At 39.4% G+C, this 20,836-nt stretch overlaps 1 protein-coding gene across 1 annotated transcript; it reads right to left on the bottom strand.

Annotated features, from left to right (window-relative positions):
* On the bottom strand, nt 14,172–18,848 carry LOC109225729 (ACT domain-containing protein ACR8-like). The gene is made up of 7 exons (XM_019390495.1): nt 18,616–18,848; nt 17,829–17,874; nt 17,067–17,181; nt 16,908–16,975; nt 15,911–16,477; nt 15,715–15,819; nt 14,172–15,485 (listed from the first exon to the last, which is right to left on the bottom strand). Exons 1-7 carry the CDS (start codon nt 18,699–18,701, stop codon nt 15,123–15,125), a joined length of 1,350 nt encoding a protein of 449 aa, XP_019246040.1. The 5' UTR covers nt 18,702–18,848; the 3' UTR covers nt 14,172–15,122.

The following is a 20,836-nucleotide window of genomic DNA, read 5'->3' as shown; positions in this document are numbered from 1 at the left end:
ATCTAATTCAAAAAGATTCACATAGATACATAGGGGCCGACAAGGCCGTTGACATATCATACCTAAAGCTATACACAGGACACTGTCTGCAAAACCTCTAAGAAAACATGATCATAATATATAAGTCGGGACAGGGTCCCCGACATCTTCATAAAATAGAGTAACATATATAGAACGTGACTCAGCAATACTCCAGGAAAATGTGGAGCTCACCAACCAATAGCTGATATCTGGAGGCAGCCTACAGTAGATAGTCCTCACCTCGTCTATCTACACCTGCGTGGCATGAAATACAGCGCCCCAGGAAAAGGGACGTTAGTACGAAGAATGTACCGGGTATGTAAGGCAGAAATGAAACGTAATAATAAAAAGATACTATCTCGGGGAGAGATAAGAGTCAACTTATAACTTCTGACTTGCCGCTGAGGGCCATAAATGTAGAATAAAACCCATTCTATATATAAAGAAAACTACGATATAGTAGTTTTGATTACATCATGCTCGTGGCGTTAACTGCCCAACTGATCAGTGGTAACTGCCCGACCGGCCGTCGCACGGCGGTAAATGTATAACTGCCCGACCGGCCGTAGCTCGGTGGTAAATATGTAACTGCCCAACCGGCCGTAGCTCGGTGGTAAATGCATGATTGCCCGACCGGTGGTAGATAGTGATGCATAACTGCCCAACCGTTGGTAATTGTAGCTCTACCTACAATCCAGTAGATTTTGCTTCCAAATGACAGTTCAGTTCCTTCAAACTAACATTTGCTTGAATATCACTTTACCGGAACGAATAACATAGACATCCTTAACCGCTAAGAGTAGAACCACTTATGGAATAGCCTTAGCATACAATTATTTCTTGATAGCTAAAAAGTCCTTTAACGCATGCATCAACTACCATCAACAGTTAGATAAATATCACTTCTCATTTAATTTTATCCTCTCAGGCCTGCAGCAGTTTAGAAAATCCACAAAATTGTTTACATCCTGGGGCCATCTTACAATTACACCAAGGATACACAAACTTGAATGACTTGAATTGAATACATGCTAAGGTCCAATTAGTATTTTGATAATACTATAAGCTTATTTCCACGTTGTCCAAAAAAGCACGAAGGAACTTATTACTGGATGTCTTTGGGAATGTAATAGAAATTTCATAAATTAAGCATAACAAATTTAATTAAAAATGGTGATTCTCTCTCTCGGTGCATGCTAACTAACATGCGCCTACCATGGATAACAGAGCACGGATCCCATCTCAGAGAGTATTAATGGAGAAGGAAGCAGCTAAATTACGAAGCAAAAATCAACGAGGAACCAGAGGAAGTGTAACAGTAACAGAAAATTCTGGAGGTAAACAATTGAGCCCTAATATCAATGGAACAGTAACAGAAAAGCTGGGAAATGAGAAGCAGAAGGAAATTGAAGCAATTCAAGTATGGGAAGAAGTTCAGGAAGCATCAACAAGTAGTAATCCAATGATGCATGTCGAGATGGAAGGAAGTCATGGGCCGATGAGGTAGAAGAGATGAACGGAATACAGGGGAAGAAGAGTTCAGTATGGGACAACTTTGATATTACAAAAATATCAAACGCTGGGTACAAATTGGATTATGTCCAACCGAAATCGACAGGTGAGCTTAATTTTGTTGAAATTGAGTTTGATGACATAAGTACAGAAGTTGAATACTGGAGAAATGCTGTGATATGCTATGTGCTTGGGGCTCATCCACCTTTTGCAGTAATTCAAGGTTACATACAGAGGTTGTGGGGTAAACATGGGGTAGATAGAATTGCAATGCTAAAAAATGGTGTAATTGTTGTGAGGTTCGATACTGCAATAGGGAAGCAAGAGGTAATTGAGGGGGGCATATATCACTTTGACAATAAACCACTTATTGTCAAAGGTTGGACACCTGAGCTGGAATTCACTAGATAGGAACTACTGACAGTACCAATTTGGATCAAGTTACCAGATCTGGACTTCAAGTATTGGAGTCAAAAAGGTCTAAGTAAGATAGGAAGCTTGATTGGGAAACCTCTAATGGTTGACCAAAACACGGAGAAGAGGATTGGATTGAAGTTTGAAAGGCTGTTGGTGGAGGTTGAAATGAATACTAAACTACCTGATGTGGTGAAGTTTAGGAATCATAAAGGTAAAATAATAGAGCAAGAGGTTAGTTATGATTGGAAACCATCTCTGTGCAAACATTGTTTCAAGTATGGGCATGAGGAATATGTGTGTAGAATTAAGAAGAAATTTCAAAAGATTGAACTTATGAATAAGGAGAAGGTGGCAGATACACAGGTGGAGAGGCAAGGTCAAGGACAAAATGTAAATGAAGCAAACCAGGAAGTTCAGAAAGCAAATAGACCAGAGAAGAGGAATGATGCAGGGAAAAGAGCAATAGGGAAAAATCATCAATATGTAGTTAAGAATCATGGGGCACAAAAGGAAAGGGAAGGAGACCAGGATTGGCAAACACCTAATAAGTTTGGTAAAACTGTGGTGAGGCAGAAGGAACAAGTGGAGAAGTCCAACTCATTTCAAATACTCAACAAGCAAGAGGAGCTGAATTTGAGTAAAAAAGGGGAAGAAGAAAGTAATGTGGGTAGTCTAAGCATCCCTCATAATGGGGATGGTTAGTCTACTAAGCTGGAATACAAGGGGGCTTAATGCCCCTAATAAGCAAAAGGAGACTAAACTCCTTTGCAATGAGGAAAAGGTAGGGTTGATAGGCTTATTAGAAATAAAAATCAAAAAAGAGAGAATGGAGAAGATATCTTTGCAGGATGGTAATATGTAACAAACCTGGAATGTCACTATAATGGTAGAATCTAGATCACCTGGAGGCCAGACTACTATCAGGTAATGCCTAAGGAAAAAACTGCTCAACTAATAACATGTGAAGTCTTGTATATTCCACTAAAGCTAGCATTTGAGATTACATACGTTTATGATTTTAATACAAAGAAAGAGAGAAGAGGACTGTGGGAAGGGTTAATCAATCACAGTAGAGGGTGCAGCAAGCCATGGATGGTAATAGGTGACTTCAATGCAGTGTTAAGTGCAAAGGACAGAATAGGTGGAAAAGAAGTATTATGGGCTGAAGTGGTGGATTTTCACAACTGTGTAATGGAGTGTGGATTAATGAAATTGCCTGCACAAAGGGAATAGGTATACCTGGAGTGATAAACATGAGGAGCATAGGATATTCTCAAAAATTGATTGGATTTTTATCAATGATCAATGGCTTACTACTATATCAGAGTGTGCTGCCAGGTTTCTGAATGAGGGAATAAGTGATCATTGTCCAGCAAAGGTGACCTTTGTAGAAGAGAGGAAAAGAATTAGAAGGGCTTTTCAATATTGTAATAATTGGGAAAAGCATCCACATTTCATGAGGATAGTCAAAGAAGGTTGGGAAATCAATCTGGAAGGGTACAAAATGTTTAAGGTTGTTAAAAGGCTGAAGATGCTAAAGAAGGGACTAAGAGCACTAAATGCTCAGGATTTTAACAACATATTGACAGAAACAAATGAAGATAGGGCTAATCTAAAGAAGGCTCAAGAGCAATTGCAGAGAAATCCCTTAAATGTGAAGTATTAACCAACTGAAGCTGCAGCATATCAGAAGTTCAGGAATTCCTCCTACTTAGCTGAATAATACTTACAACAAAGGAGCAAAGCAACATGGATAAGATTGGGAGATGATAATACCAAGTATTTTCACTCAGTAATTAAACACAAGAAATTGAAGCAGGCAGTCACACAGATAAAAGACAACTCAGGCAATTGGCTAACAGATCAAGATAGAATTGCAGATACATTTGTTAAATATTATGAGAACTTACTAGGGAGGACAGCAAGTGACAGAGTGGTGACTTTCAGGAGTATAATCGGAAATGGAAGCAGATTATCAGAAACTCAGCAAGATGAACTAACACAACCTTTCTTGAGAAGGGAAGTGAAGCAAGCTATGTTCCAGATAGACAGTAATAAGAGCCCTGGTCCAGATGAATTTGGGAGTGGTTTTTATAAAGCTGCATGGCCAATAGTGGGAGATGATATAACTGAAGCAATATTGGAGTTCTTTCAGAATGGAAAGTTGCTTAGACAGATAAACACTACCAACATTGCTTTGATACCCAAAGTGGAGGCTCCTGAGAATGCAAGCCAATTTAGACCTATTACATGCTGTAATGTACTGTATAAATGTATATCAAAGATGATATGCTCTAGATTGAAGCCTGCAATCAGCTATATTGTAGCAGAAAATCAATCAGCATTTGTACAAGAAAGATCTATGATGCATAATGTGCTAATATGTCATGATTTACTTAGACATTATAATAGGAGGACTACTCCTAGATGTCTAATGAAGATTGATCTAAGAAAGGCTTATGATATGGTGAGCTGGGAGTTTCTAGAGGAAGCTTTAAGAGGATATGGCTTCCCTGACAAATTTATACAGTGGATTATGATATGTGTTTCTACTGCAAAGTTCACAGTCAAAGTTAATGGAGAAGGGCATGGATATTTTGATGGCAAGAGAAGACTGAGACAAGGTGACCCTATGTCACCATTGCTATTTGTCTTGGTCATGGAGTATCTGTCCAGAACATTGAGTATAATCAGCATGTTACCAGATTTCAGATTTCATCCTATGTGCAAAGAGATCAAGCTGACTCATCTAATTTTTGCTGATGATCTGATGATATTTTGCAAAGGCAATACTAGTTCTGTGAATAGAGTGATGGAAGCCCTAGATCACTTCAGTAAAGCTTCAGGTTTGATTGCCAACATGGAGAAGTCAAATATATTTGTAGCTGGAGTTGAAGATGAAATTAAAACACAGTTGCTGAGCAGAACTAAATTTACTGAAGGAGTGTTTCCTATCAAATATTTGGGACTACCTCTATCACCTAGGAGATGGAACAAGATGGACTGCCAGATGCTGATTGGTAAGATCACACAAAGAATTAATGTCACATATTCTAAACAATTGTCATATGCAGGAAGGCTTCAAGTAGTCAATGATGTACTATTCTCTATCCACAGCTTCTGGGGGAATGTTTTTATCCTCCCTCAAAGTGTGGTGAAAGGAGTAGACAGGTTATGCAGAGAGTATTTGTGGGGTAAAAAGGAGGAGATGAGGAAGGTTGCCTTGGTTGCATGGGAGAAAGTCTGTTGTCCTAAAAGCAAACATAAAGGGATGTAAGGAATGGAATATAGCTTCAGTAGGAAAACTAGTATGGCAGTTAGCATTGCACAAGGAGTCTTTGGGTAAGGTGGGTTCATGGGGTGTATATGAAGTCTAATCCAGATATCTGGACACATTCTCCACCTTTAGATAGTAGCTGGTACTGGAGAAAGCTAAACTCAGTAAAAGAAGGGATGAGGGAGTGGTACTCACACGGCAGATACATTCTAAATCCTGCTGGGGAGTACTCTATTAATTACAGCTATCTTGCACTAATTGGTAGGCAACAGAAGATGGAAATTGCAGACTTAATATGGACAGCAGTAGCTCAACCTAAACACAGATTCATAGGTTGGCTAGCATCAGTAGGGAAATTATTGACAAAGGATAGGATGATTGGGATGCAGATACAGGTTGAAAATGTTCATTGTATACTGTGCAATGAGGATGCATTGGAATCTCAGGATCACTTGTTTGCATAATGTGGATGGATAACAGCAGTAAAGCAAGAATTGAACATATGGACAAGGCATGATGTACAATATACAGGAGTGAAGCAACTGTTGGAGCAGATCAAAAGGAAACACTGGAAGCAGTTTAAAAAAGAAGTCATAGCTGTAGTGTACTTAGCTATGATATACTATACATGGAGAGCAAGAAACACAAAAAAATTTCAAGGTAGGAATGTAAATACTGAAGAGGTAGTTATACAAATCAAGAGAGAAGTGGCAGAAAGGATAGATTTACTTCAACAGTCAAAGAAAGCACAGAAATGTAGGAATTTCATTAGACAAATTACTTGTAATTAGTTTTTCTGTTTGTTGGAGGCCTAATTTCCATTCAGGAAATCAGGTGCTCTATAAGTGTAATGTTGTTTGAAGTTAATGGTAATTCACATTGTTACCAAAAAAACTTTTTGTTAGTGGGGATAATTGCATTTTTAATAAGTTGCCGATACTGAAAGAGAGAAGTAAGTAAAAGTAAACCAAAATGTGCAGAACTTACAAAACTAGAAAAATATACGTAACTTGCGAGACTAGCAAAATATACGTAAATTCTGGGATGTGAATTTTTCTTTAAGCCTCGTTATCAAACTCGTGTAATTACGAGATCATGCAAAATGAAAGAAGAGCTTAGCCTTAACATACTTGGAGTAGGGAAAACTCCGTATAATATTCTTGGCGAAGATTGCACCGTACTCTTTTAAAACCGCAAAATTTTACTTTACTACTATTCCAACAATTTCTCGTTAGAAGCTTTTGTGAATCGAATTTGCTTCTGCTCCTAACGTATTTTGAACTAAGAAAGAACGATATATCAACAGCGACTCATGGACGTTCTGATCCTAATGATATAAGATTTATAATCAAGTCTTATTTTGGTTAAAGTGTTTGGAAAATGAAAAGGTTAACACTTCTAAGAAATGGAAAATGAAAAAGTTAACACTTTTCAGAAATGGGTAACGTTCCTATTTCTTTGATTATGGAGTCTCTTTTGAATGGAAATGTTGGCTTGGTTACTTCAAATTACTATACTGAAAAAGGTGTCTTCAGTATAAGGCATTAGGTTGCCACCTCTCAAATGACTTTAAGAGTCATTGTTTTGGTAGGGAGGGCTGCCACGTGGTTGGGGGTGGGTGGGTGGGCAAGATTATCTGAAAATATTATATTAATTAATTAGGTAATATCCCGTTACCCGATAATTAACAAATTACCCACGTAATTAAAAATTATCTCAATTACATAAAATTCTACCTATTTTTAATACACTTTATATATATCCTACTATCATGGTCATATGGTACCTTAAGTGGTACTAGTCCGTAAATATCGGGTATTATCGCTTGGCCCATATTTTATCCCAAATTGGCCACTTTTAACGAAACTCGTTTTCTTTATTTCGTGTACCCTTTATCCTTCATGACACTTACTTCTCGCTTGTTATAACTAGCGTAAATATGTTAAACTCCAGATAATCTCATCCCTAAGTCTACGTCGATTAACTGAAATTTTTAACGTACGAAAACGCGAGATGTAACAAGGTCGAATGTGGAATCTTAGTTAATTCAAATGAGGTCGAATGTAAGTGCATTGATTGGTTCAGAATAAAAAGTTGGTGGAGACATAGGCGAACATCATGTGTTTGTATGCTTCACTTACATATATAAATTGGAGAAGTTTACACATTTTTCGGGCTGGTATTCCAGTCCCAGTCTATCTAGTCCCTTTATTGTTCGGCCCGGATTGTCAACTTGTAATCTCACCTGCTCGAGCCTTAAACGTCGAAATGTCCTCCTTGTCGCCTCGTTAAAAACCTCCCCGAGAAAATCCAATTGGGACAAAACTCAAGTGAGGGAAAAAAAGTACAGCTCAGAGAACATCTTTCGTTAGAAGTTGAAGTACTTGAGGTGGGCGATGTTCCAGTTGTTTGGTAATAGTTTCCTCTCCATTGTTTCTAGTTAGAACGACCCTTTACTTGCTGCCACCGTGATTTTATATGGGCCTTCGCAATTAGTTCCTATCTTTCCTTCTCGTGAGTCCTTGCTTGCCTGTGTTTTGGCTTTGAGTACGTAGTCTCCGACTTTGAGCGGTCTGATCTTGGCCTTTTTGTCGTAGTATCGCTCTGCCTGTTGTTTCTGAGCGACCATTCTTATGTAAGCCATATCTCTTCGTTCTTCAGCTTCGTCAAGGTCTTGCCTCCTGCTTTCATTGTTTCTCGTCCCGCTCTCATGTGAGTACCTTAGACTTGGTTCTCTGACCTCGACCGGTATTACAGCATCAGTCCCATAGACCAGCGAGTACGGTGTTTCTCCTGTGCTTGTTTTCGGCGTTGTGAGGTATGGCCATAGCACTCCCGGAAGCAACTCTGGCTACAGTCCCTTGGCGTTTTCGAGCTTCTTTTTCATGATATTCAATATCGAATTGTTAGAGAATTCCGCTTGCCCATTGCCCGCGGGATGATATGGCGTGGAGAGTATTCTTTTGATATGCCATTTCTCGAAGAACTCGTCAATCTTTTTTCTAGTGAATTGATGCCCGTTGTCACAACTGATTTTTTTGGGGAGGCCGAAATGGCACACGATATTCCTCCATATGAAGGTGATCACTTCTTGCTCACGTATTTGGGCGAATGCACCTGCTTCTACCTACTTGAAAAAATAGTCAGTTAAAACCAAAAGAAATCGTACATTACCATGTCCCGCTGGGAGGGGTCCGACGATGTCCATTCCCCATTTAATGAAAGGCCAGGGCGAGGTGACTGAGTGGAGGTGCTCGCCCGCTTGATGCATCATGGGGGCGTATTTTTGGCATTGCTCGTATTTGTTTACGAAGTCGGCGACCTCTTTTTTCATTGTGGGCCAGTAGTAGCCTGCTCGTATGAGGCATCTGACGAGAGTTTGATTGCTGGTATGAGCTCCGCAGTGACCTTCGTGAACTTCCTTGAGGACGCCTCGTGTCTGGTTTGGGCCTAAGCATTTTTCTAGGGGCCGCCATACGTTCTTTTGTACAAGTTGTCGTTGATGATTTTGTACCCGTCCGCCTGCATTCGAAGCTTTTTGGATTCTTTTTTATCGTCTGGAAGCACTCCGTCCTGCAAATATGTGACAATACGATTGCGCCAGTCCCAAGTTAGTTTATGGTTCGTACCTCAATTTGATCAATAGATCAATAGAGGAGAGTGACCACGTTCCCTTCTCCGATTATACTTTTAGTGGCCACTGCTAGTTTGGCAAGGCCGTCTACTTCGATATTTGTGCTCGTGGGATTGATCGAGTTGGCATTCATCGAACTCGGGTAACAACTTGCAGTTCTCGGCCTAGTATTTTTGCAGTCTTTGTTCCTTGATTTGGAAAGTCCATGTGACTTGATTGACGATGAGCTGAGAGTCGCATCGTAGGACGACTCGTTTTGCTCCGTACTTGAGTGCTAGCTTTACCTGCAATCACAGCTTCGTACTCGGCTTCGTTGTTAGTCATATCTAGGCATCTTATAGACTGGAGAATTACTTCGCCTATTGGGACCCCAAGCACGAGTTCCAGTCCCGATCCTGACGCGTTGGAGGTGCCATCTGTATACAACACCCATAGGTCGTGTATTTTGGGGGAAGTATGGGCGGCTTCCCTTTCGACTTCAGGCATTATTTTTGTGGTGAAGTCGGCGAGCACTTGCGACTTTATCGCCGTTCGCGGCTGATAGGTTATATCGCGATCGCTCCATTCTATGGCCCATTTGGCCAATCTGCCCGACAGCTCGGGCTTGTGCAGAATACTCCTCAAGGGAAAGGTCGTTACTACCGAGATGGGATGGCACCGTAAATAGGGTCTAACCTTTCGTGAAGCTACAGCCAAAGCCAGGGCCAACTTCTAGAGGTAGATACCTCGTCTTGGAATCAACCAGAGTTTTACTAATATAATGAATGGGAGATTGAGTACATTTATTTTCTCGGACTAGGACCGCACTCACGGCCACATCAGACACGGCCAGATAGACGAGAAGACGCTCACCAGGTTTTACCTTGGCGAGTAGTGGAGGGGAAGATAAGTATGCCTTTAATTCTTTCAAGGATTCAACACACTCGGAGTTCCATTGGAGTCCATTGTCTTTCTTGAGTACGTCGAAAAATTTATGGCATCTATCGGAGGATCGTGAGATGAGCCTCGACGGGGCGGCTATGCGGCCGGTCAGCTTTTGTACTTGTTTCTTACTAGTTAGGTTCTCCGGTATTCCTTCAAAAGCTTTAATTTGGTCGGGATTGACCTCGATGCCTCATTGTGATACCAAGAAACTGAAGAAATTTCCCGAGGTTACTCTGAAGGCGCACTTTTCGGGGTTCAATTTCATACCGTATTGTCTGAGTATGTCGAAGGCCTCTTTCAAGTGGTCGATGTGATCCTCCCTTCTTTTCGTCTTGACAAACATGTCGTCGATGTAGACTTCCATTATTTTGCTGAGTTGTTATTTGAACATTCTCATCACCAACTTCTGATACGTTGCCCCCTACGTATTTCAGTCCGAAAGGCATCACCCTGTAGTAGTACGTTCCCTGATGAGTGATGAAGGTGGTCTTCTCCTGGTCTTCCTCTTCCATGAGGATCTGGTTTTAACTTGAGTAGGCGTCTAGGAAGCTGAGCAGTTCGTGCCCGACCGTTGCGTCAATGAGTTGGTCGATATGAGGAAGTGGAAACGAATCTTTCGGGCAGGCTTTGTTTAGGTCTGTGAAGTCCACGCACATCCGCCACTTTCCGTTCTTCTTTTTCACCATGACCACATTGGCGACCCATTGAGGATATGTCGACTCCCTGATGGAGTCGTTTTTTGGCAACTTCTCTACCTCTTCGCGGACTGTGTCATTTATGGCGGCGTTGAATTTCTGCCTGATTTGTCTCACTGGGGGTGGAATGGGTCGACGTTTAGCTTGTGTGTTGCTATCTCCTTTGGGATACCTGGCATGTCTGCATGAGAAAAAGCAAACAGGTCTACGTTACTTTTTAAGAATCGACGGAATTTACCTGGTTCTTGGAGCTTGTGGCCGATGAAAGCTTTCTTGTTGTGGTCGTTATCATCGAGTTGGACGGGGTCTAGGTCTTCTACGGTAGATCCTGTAGCTTCTACAACTTTGGGATCTTTGATCACATCCTTCTCATCATCGCTCGGCCTTGACCCTGTTGATTACTATGCTTCTTTAGCTTTACCCTTCAATTGTTGGGTGGTGTGCTGTCTTGGGCGATGCGGTAGCATTCCCGGGCAGTGTATTGCTCTCCTCGGATGCTGAATACCCCTAGGGAGTGGGAAACTTGATGACTTGATATAAGCTGGAGGGGACGACTTTCATTGCGTGTATCCAAGGTCGACCTATTATGGCGTTATACGCCATATCCTGGTCCATGATGTGGAACGTGGTCTCCAAAGTGACGCAGCCGGCCAAGACGGGAAGCGTGATTTCTCCAGATGTCCGCTCAACTACATTATTAAAACTTGTCAGTGTGATGCAGCGTGGCACTATCCTATCCTCAAGCTTCATTTACGCGAGAACTCGAGGGTGGATGATGCACGTGCCACTCCCATCATCGACAATAATACATTTTACATCAGTATCTATAATGCGTAAAGTAATGACAAGGGCGTCATAGTGAGGAAAAACCAAACCATGGGTATCCGACTTATCGAAGATGATACTTTCTTCGAGCTTGTCGTACAGTTCATGAGTGATCGACCGTTTGAGTTTGTGGGTGGTGGTGAACTTCACGCTGTTGACTGATGCATCGTCGCCCACTCCGATGATCATTTGAATGGTTCGAGCCGGGGAGGGTGGTTTGGGTGGTCCCTGGTGCTATTTACGTCCACCGGCGAAGTTGGCTCTCCCTCGGTCGCTCATCAGCTCTTTCAAGTGCCCTTGGTGAAGCATGTTCACGAACTCTTGTCTTAGGGGGATACAGTCTTCGATTTTGTGACCCCGCTCATGGTGGAATTCGCAGAGGGCATTTGACTTTCTGGTGATCGGGTCGGATCTCATCTTCTGCAGCCATTTCACTTTTGGGCCGAGCTTCTCCAGTGTGTAACTATTTCTGAGGGGGGAAACACAGAAATTGTGAGCGGATAATAAGGGAGGCATACCTCTCTCACTTCGGTGAGTTCATGTTTGTGGCCTGGATGGGCCTTCGTCATGGCGAGGGGGCGGCATGAGGGTGCCTCTGACGTAGGGCTGATGTCTTTCTCGACTAGGTCGGGGTCCTGCTAGATCTCTCCTGTTGTCGTTTCTTCGGTCCTTTTTTGGACTCGGCTTGTACCGAAGTTAGCCGTTGGGTAGGCCCATTCAGATCATCCTCGTCAGCTCAAACTTTTGCGCAATAGGCATTGTGTATTTCGTCCCAAGTGGTCGGGGGATATTTCATGAGGTGGCTAAGCAGCTTTCTGGTCGCCCTCGAACTGCTTCTGTTTAACCCGTTTTAAAAGGCTGCCACGAACATTCCTTCCGATACGTTTGGTAAGGTCATCCTTACTCGGTTAAATCGAGCAAGGAAGTCCCTTAGCCCCTCTCCAGGTGATTGTTTGATGGCAAATATGTCATTTAATCTTGCCTCCGCCTTTTTTGCTCCGACATGGGCTGTTACGAACTTGTCGGCCATTTCCTCGAATGTTTCAATCGAGCATGCGAGCAGCTGTGAATACCAAGTTAACGCGCCCCCGGTGAGGGTTTCACCGAACTTCTTCAGTAAGATGGAGGATACTTTCTCTTTGGCGAGGTCGTTTCCTTTTACTGCGGTGACGTAGTGAGTCACATGATCTTAGGGTCCAGAGTGCCGTCGTATATTTTCAGGTACAGTGGCATTTTGAAGGTTTTAGGTATTGCGTGTGGTGCAACTTCGTCGTTGTATGGCTGCTCAACAAACCGACTGGCGTCCTTTTTGGTAGGAGTTTTGGGGCGCCCGGTGTTTTATATACCCTTTCTTGATGCTCTTTCATTTGGTCGCGGAGCATTTTGTTCTCGTTCTCCATCTCCTCCATTTTCCTCTGAATGGCTGTGAGGGTGTTGTTATCTACATCACTAACATTATGAGTAATACCTGTTACGAGGGGGCGTGTTGCTCGCCTGTCGCTAACGCAACTCTTGCATCTTCTCGGTTCGGCCTTTGAGCGGGCTTGTCGAGAATGTTGGTCGGCGTGTTTGTCAACCACACCTCGAGCAGCTTTTTCACTGTTGGTGGTGCCTCTTCCGTTGTGGATGTAGAGGCCCCTTTACCGTGTGAGGCCGTGATGCTGCCGTGAGGAGGGGGCGAGCTGTTTTGCCTGGGAGAGGTGTTTGGTGTTACGTCTTCCCCCTCCGTTTCATCGATTTCGTTGATGATGTGAAGGAGATTGGTAGTGAGGTCGGCTATCGCTTTCCTCTTTTCCTCCCCGTTGCCTGCCATGTTAGATTTGTGCACACAAGGAAGTATAGAGTTTTTGCGTTTTTTTTAGATCTAGAAGAAACTAAAATACCAACTAGAAAATCCTCACAGACGGCGCCAAATTATTTGACAAAAAAGTATGAAACTCTTTGTTAACTAATTAAGTAAAAGTATAAGGGATTAATTCTTGTCAAGGATAATATCCCTAGATCTAAAATCTATTTACATGGATAATGTGGGACCACGTTGATGTAGATTTAATGCAAAACATAATAAATGTGGCTGTTACTAATGTGATGAGAGCAAGTAATAAATAACAATAAATGACACTAAATGTAAATAAGGAGGAAGATTCACCCAAAATGAAAGAGGTGAATAATTCCTTCTTCTGACAATGATAAATGACAAGAATATGAGAGAATATTATACACTTTCTCGGATCTGGTGAAAATGACAATGGATTGAAAATAAGGATCGAATCTCTCTCAAAAAGTTGTTCTTTGTATTTATCTAGGGAGCTTGCTTTTCAAAAGTGTTCTTATCAAATGGAATATTACCCTCCCTTTACCTTATCTCTCCTACTATTTATATAGATATTCCCGAAAAAACCCTAAAAGGTACAACATCAGGAATATTCAATAGAATATTCCATTTGTAAGTTTCAAAGTTGTACTAGCCGTTACTTCTGTCCCTTGCTGCTCGACCTCGGCCCTGATGAGCCACTCAACGGCTCGTCCTGTTCTCCACTGATCGACCTCGGCCGCACTGCTCATGATAAGTTACAATTCTCACGATAGCCACCTCCTCGTGCTGAATTTCCTCGGTCGGATTTTGACCCATACAGTTCCTACTTTTCTTTTCTTTAAAATAATTGTTTGATTTACTACTTTTGTTCCTTATTTTGTTGTGCAGTAAAAGGAAAAGCTCATTTACATAGGCCAGCCGGCAGGGAACAAACTTAAGACTAAAGAGAAAGTATTAAACAACCATCTTTGCAAATAGATTATTTGTCAATTTGCAACTATAAGCTGTATAAAATGAAAATGAAAAATTATTGAGTGTTGGATAAAGACAGAAGCAAAAGCATATATTCTCAAGGAAATTGCTGGCTCTAAACGGACAAATTACAAAAGTGCTAGTTTGGAGTCATTTACTTTGCCAGACAATCCAATACCAACTTCATAATCGTATCCAATAATAAACATTTAGTAGGCGTTTGGACATAAGAAATGTAAAATTCGAAAAAATGGTGAAAAAATTTTTCAAGTAAAAATGGTAGTTGAAATTTAGAGTGGTATTTGGACATAATTTCAGTCTGGGTTATTTTTGAAGTTTTGTGAGTGATTTCAGTGAAAATTTTGAAAAACATCTTTTTGCAGTTTTTTAAATTTTCAAAAATTTCCAAAATGCATCTTTTACACGAATTAGTATAGTTTTATCTGCTGTAACAAGTTCTTTACAATATTATGGAGCAATATAGACAGTAAAATTTCATGTGCTGGTCCCAGCTTGCTTGGGATTAAAGCATTGTTGTTTCATACCATCCACTGTCTGCTTGAACGGAGCGATATAGATAGTGAATTTCATGTAGCCAACCCCAACTTTCTCGGGACCGAGGATTTGTTGCATACCCATCCATTGCCTAGTTAAAAGGAGCATGTAGACAATGAAGATTCATGTAAGCCGACCTCGAGTTGGTTGGAATTGAGTCGTTGTTGTTGTAAACCCATCCCTGGCCAAACAACCTTTATGTTACATTGCTTTTGTCTCCTGCTCTATGTTTCAAATTCTAACTGTTCCTAGCTATTGAATATGGTAGGCAAAAGGTGGCCTCAAATACCATCCGCCTGCAATAGGTTGTTTTCACGGCTTGAACCCGTGACCTCCTGATCTATTTAAGCTATGTATACAGGCCACCGAAATTAGGTGTCCTTTGAGACTTCCATAGTGTGAATTCGGAGGAATATAAACTTCTCGCGTTCTCCTTTTTGGTAAGTTGGTATGATAAGATTCATTCTTCTTGCTTCAAGAATATGAATTGATCAATCCCAAGTTGTAGAGATTCCTTCTAAATATGCTACCAAGTGACAGCAACATAGCCCCACCTACACCAGCTGTCGGCTCGTCTGTATCAACCTTTTGATGATTGATCAATGGAAATTCCTTCACTTTCAAGTCACTCCATCCAATCTTTTGCCTAACAGCCTCAATGATATTTGAATCGGCTGGATTCCCCCTTGCATCTGTTACGTAGAACATATTTAGAGCCGATTCCCCTGTGGTTGATATCTCAGCCCTTGTCACATTTAGGCCATTTTCTCGGAAAGTTCTCGTTACATTGGCCAATAATCCTTGTTTGTCTCCAGTGCTTAGCTCAAGCCTCACTCCCTGAGATCAGATTTGGAGTACTATGTTAGAAGCACATCCTAAACAGAGGCGAGTCCACTACTTTTGCCTCGAAGTACTTATCATATATAAAAATGATTTAAACATGTAGATATAATACATCACATCCATTCTGAACCCGTTGACTCTAGACATTGGATACCTTTTTAATTCTTAACACTCTTGAGAAAATGTAATAATTGAATGTTCGTTTTCACAGAGAGCACAATACCTCAGATGTTCTTCTTTCAATTGCAGCTCGTAGACATAGAATAACACGCTGCTTTTCAGCATCCGAACTAATTGGGTTTCCATCCGTATGCCTAGTGAAGAATTCCTGAGGCAAAGATCGTGACAAAGTTGAGATAATGTACAATTCATCCAACATGAATTAGAAAAGCAAGACAAGTCGGTAAAGGAATATATACCAAGTATGCCCTGTCCGCAGCTGTATTAGCTGTGGCATGGAACACGTCATACTGCATGTCTGTTAACGTGCAAACAAGATCAAATAGAAGCTTAGTTCGATCTTTGCACTGAATATTTACCACGGAGTAACCCTTTTCCAAGCAGTTCATGACCGATACTATCGGGGCGTCATTGCTAGTCCTAGTCACCAGCTTTCTTTCATAATCACGGTCTGCATACATCATTTGATGAAGTCTTCTTTCTGTATGTGTGACATCCATAGAAACTGATGTTTTAGCACTACGAATATCATTATCCCCCTTAAGCACATTCCTTAGACGAGCTTCGATTCTGTCAATCTTCTGGGAATCCTCAATGGGGAACCCCGTATGGCTTTCCTTTACATATATCACGGAGGCAATTCGACCATTGTGAGTCCACACTTTAGCTTCAACAACGTTGCACTGTAAATCTGATAGTACAGCAAAAGCCTCCGACAAAAGGCCAATACGATCGGTCCCAGTTAATTCCAGGGCTGTCAAGCCATCATAACTTTTCGAATTTGCATAATAGGTTCTCCCAAGTGACTGTTCAACAATAGCGAAAAGTTTGGATTTAGCCTAAAGACATATTCAAGCATCTTCGTAATCTATGTTAAACCGATACAGTTATAAGTATTTTGTACGAGTAATTTTACTCCCTTTGCCCTAATTTATGTGGCACTCTTTCCTTTTTAGTCAGTGCCAAGAAGATGTCACTTTCCTTATTTAGAAACTACTTATCTTAGAATTTTTACTCTACCTTTAATGAATTGATTTATAGCCATACAAATATCGATGGTTTGTTTTAAACCACAAGTTTCAAACTTTTTTTTAAACTCCGTGGCGAGTCAAACACTGCCACATAAATTGGGACGGTGGGAGTAGTATATTTTGGAAAATCTTCACCAAGTACCCACATACATGTCAAAAACATTTGACAATGCAATTACTGTTCAAATTACAACTATATAAATACCTGTTTGATGTAACTGATGACACTTTCGTCCATTAACTTGTTACCATCCAAGTCGGTAACATGAAAAACTGCATATCAAAACGAATTGAAACAGAACGAATCAATAAAAAAGATACTGAAAATGCTCTTAAACCAAAAGGTTCAGTGAATTGAGCTCACCATCCATAAACCATTGACCATCGCAAGAGATGTAAGCTTTCTTGATTGAAAGATTGAGATCCGTGAGAACTTGAACTGCTTCAAGAAGAATTCCATGCTTCCTAGCACTATCAATCTGTAAATGATCACGACATCAGAACTGAAACGATTAAAGACTAGTTAAAACGAATTTCAGTATAATTTACAGACATTCTGACTCAAAATTGAACTCTAACTATGTACTTTGTAAAGTATAGCTGGTTCTAAATCCCATTTTAAAAAAAGGGTGTGCTAGCTTGACAATTGTATTATACAGGTAACCTCAACTAATTCAAGATTGAAGCGTAGTTGATTTCTTTTTTTACAAAAAGGAAAAGTTCTCGAGGGTGTATAATGGACCCATCTCTCTACCCTTTCCAACTTAAATACAGACTTTAGTACACAACAAGGTTCGATCTGTCACCAGGGGCGGAGCTACGTACTAAATTTAGGTGCTTCAGCACCCATTAAACTTTACACAGCATAGGTATAGTTATATAAGAAATTTGAGGCATCTGATATAAAAGGAAAAGAAAGCACCTACCAACCAAAAAATTAAGTAGTTACTACACATCAAGAAAAATTAAGCACCCACGAACATAAAATCCTGGATCCGCCACTATCTGTCACCTGCGCCTAAACCACACATCATGTGCTTCTTAACGCTAGACCAAAGTCCAGCCGCGGCTGAGGCATAGTTAATTGAAACTAAAAGATTCAAGGACTACAACAGAGGTGGCTTACCATAACGCGGGTGGCATTTGAACAACCGGCATTGTCGATCATGACTCTGCAGCAGAATTGACAAAGACTAATCAGAATAATAAAACACTAACTCGAAATATATATTGCAAATTTTGAAATTAATATTATTAAGTAATCCCTCTATCCCAATGATGGTGTGTCTGTGCTTGAAAAAATGATACCTTTTGTATTTACAATATAATTTAAGTTTATATTTCCATTTTAGCTTTAATGAGATTGGTTTAAAGCAACACAAAATTTTAACCCCTTCTAGAAACAAGTTTCAATTTTTTTCTTAAACTCTGTGTTCAATCAAACACCATCGCATAAGTTGAGATGGACGGAGTAATAATTTGACTAAAACTGGGGACTACAGTTCACATGAACCCAATAACTTTTGCCTAGACTTGTTTTTGTATTAAAAGTCCATTAATTTTACACGAATATTTAGCTTGGAACCCAGTTTATTGGTCAGATTATTATTATATATTAATTTGAGATGTGTAGGAACACATAATCTTAAAATCCTGGATCCATCACTAAGGTAAGATGTAGATATAATCTTACTGATGAAACTTCTGAAAAAGTTCTAACAAAATCAACGAAATTTCAGAGAGAAACTTCCAAAAGATACAAAAAATGAAAACTTGCATAATTTGAGCAGAAAAGAAGGGCTTAAAACAGAGCAAATTCATTATACTAATGAAATTGAAGCAATTATTCGGTTAAAAAAACATGAATAAATTGGAAAAATTTACAGAAAAAATTAGCGAAGGAGATATAATACCTGGGAGTAGTCATACGAAAAACAAGTTTTTCATATTCATCCAAAATTGTAGGCCACTCCATATTTTTTTCTGTGTTCAATTTCATTTCATTCAACTTTTAATTTCTTCAGTACCAGAGACAAACAAACAGTTTCAAATCCCCTTTTCAAAACTGAGAAATTTCTCTCTCTATATATATATATGTGTGTATTGTTATCTCTCTATGCTTTCGCAACAAATCAAAGAACTCTTTTGTTTCATTTCCTCCCACATGCGCGCACTTATTTATAAACACTGTTAATATTTCCTTTTAGTTATTTACTTAGACGGGGTAAACTAAGAGCCCGTTTGACTTAGCTGATTTAGAGTAGCTGATAAGCATTAGGTGCTGAAAAGCATTTTTAAGTGCTGAAACTGATTTAAAAAATAAGCAGTTACGTGTTTGGATAAAAGTGCTGAAATTAATAATATGCAGCTGAAGAACCAGGTATACAAAGAGTTCTGTTTTAAAAAGAAGTATTTTAGGGATAGAATAGTAAATATTTTGGTCAAACTTAAAGTACTTATAAGCTGAAATTTGATAAGTTGGAGGAGACCAACTTATGGCTTTTGGTTTATTTTTGGCTTATAAGCACTTAACTTATAAACACTTTTAATTTTACCAAACGCGTAGATAAGCCAAAAAGTGCTTATAAGCTAGTTTGACCGGCTTATAAGCTTAGCCAAACACCCTCTAATACTCTTCTCTCAACATAGCGCACGTTTTAAATTATTAAGTAATCGCAATTAAAAAAAAATAAAAAATAAAAAAATAAAAAAAAGTTTCCGGTCTCAAACTGCAAACAAATAGGAGAATATTTTTTGGGATTCATGTGGCTTCGGTTGAACTTTTTGACCGGATAAATTATAATTGGGCTGCTGATTTTGTGGCAAATTTGTCAAATAAATATAAAGTAACATAGAAAAAAATCATAATTTTTTGGTAAAAAAAATTATAATAATAAAAATTATTGAAAAGATAAAGAATGATAGTTTAGAGGGTAAAATATGTATTTAATTACTGAAAGTTTGAGATATTTAGTTGAGAGGCTTTGTGAGTGCTATAAAAATAATTAAGTTACTTTTCTGATATAAATAAAATAAATATGATTTTACTGTATAACTTTAGACAGTTGAGTGATCATTTAAGTAACAGACGTGTAACATGCCAGGACTAATCTTGCTTGACCACCTTGACCTAATTGAAAATTTGAACATGAAAAACTACATAAAATTGGACATGTTGGCTTATGAACTGTGTCACAAGTCATAACTAATACTCCCTCCGGTCCAAAATAAGTAATTTTTTTGATGTTTTCACACAAATTAAGAAATCCACCTTTTAGCATTAATTAGCAATGGAATTGACCATATTAACCTTTACTATCTTACATAAACACTCCTAACGCATATTCCAAAACTATTTACTCCATGGACAATGTAGGAAAAAAATAATTAATTCATTCTTGAAACCTGGAAAAATTACTTATTTGGGACCACAAGAAAAAGGCCAAAAAATCACTTATTTTGAACCGGAGGGAGTAATCCTTAACTAAAAGTTTCGAATTCGAGTCATTCGAAGGACAATAGTTAAGTTCAAGATTAAAAGAATGTTAAAGTCAAAAAAAGATTGTGAAATTTTATGAAAATTTGAAATTGCGAGCGAAATATATTTTCAAATAAATATTTCGATATTTCATATGAACTTCAAATAAAATTTCATTTCAAAATTTAAATGGGGTGCTTTACTTTTCCTCCACTCAATTAGAATATAATGAACTGTCACTTTAGATTGACGAGAAATACAACCACGTGGCAGCGTAGGAACAGTTCATCATCTAATTTATCATTTTCGGTGAATTTTTTTATTATTTTCATATTCAGCAATTCGAGTTTGTTGGAAAAATGATTAGGGAAATTGGGGGAGGTAATTAACATGGTTTACATATTAACTAACGACATTTGCCGACCAAAATTATGGCATTAAGCACGTCATTTGACTTTTACGTTGTCACGGTTTTGTGCCGTTTTTTATTTTTTATTTTATTTTTTTTAATTTTGTTTGCTTTGACTTTTGAAATTCCCTGTGAATATTCATTTATTCCATACTAAAAAATAAAAATTCGTTACAGTTTAAATAATTCTCCCACTTAGATTCATGCCATTACTGTATTTTGACTTAACAAGAAGGATCTGACTTAT

Source organism: Nicotiana attenuata, chromosome 5 (assembly GCF_001879085.1).
Source record: "Nicotiana attenuata strain UT chromosome 5, NIATTr2, whole genome shotgun sequence".
Classification (NCBI taxonomy): domain Eukaryota; kingdom Viridiplantae; phylum Streptophyta; class Magnoliopsida; order Solanales; family Solanaceae; genus Nicotiana; species Nicotiana attenuata.
This window is presented reverse-complemented; position numbering and strand designations above follow the sequence as displayed.

Coding starts and splice junctions, on each gene's coding strand:
- LOC109225729 (XM_019390495.1), bottom strand. CDS start 18,701: ATGAAATTGAACACAGAAAAAAATATGGAGTGGCCTACAATTTTGGAT. Junction 15,820..15,910: donor CTGCGGACAGGGCATACTTG/GTATATATTCCT, acceptor TCTTTGCCTCAG/GAATTCTTCACTAGGCATAC. Junction 15,486..15,714: donor TTGAAAGAAGAACATCTGAG/GTATTGTGCTCT, acceptor ATCTGATCTCAG/GGAGTGAGGCTTGAGCTAAG.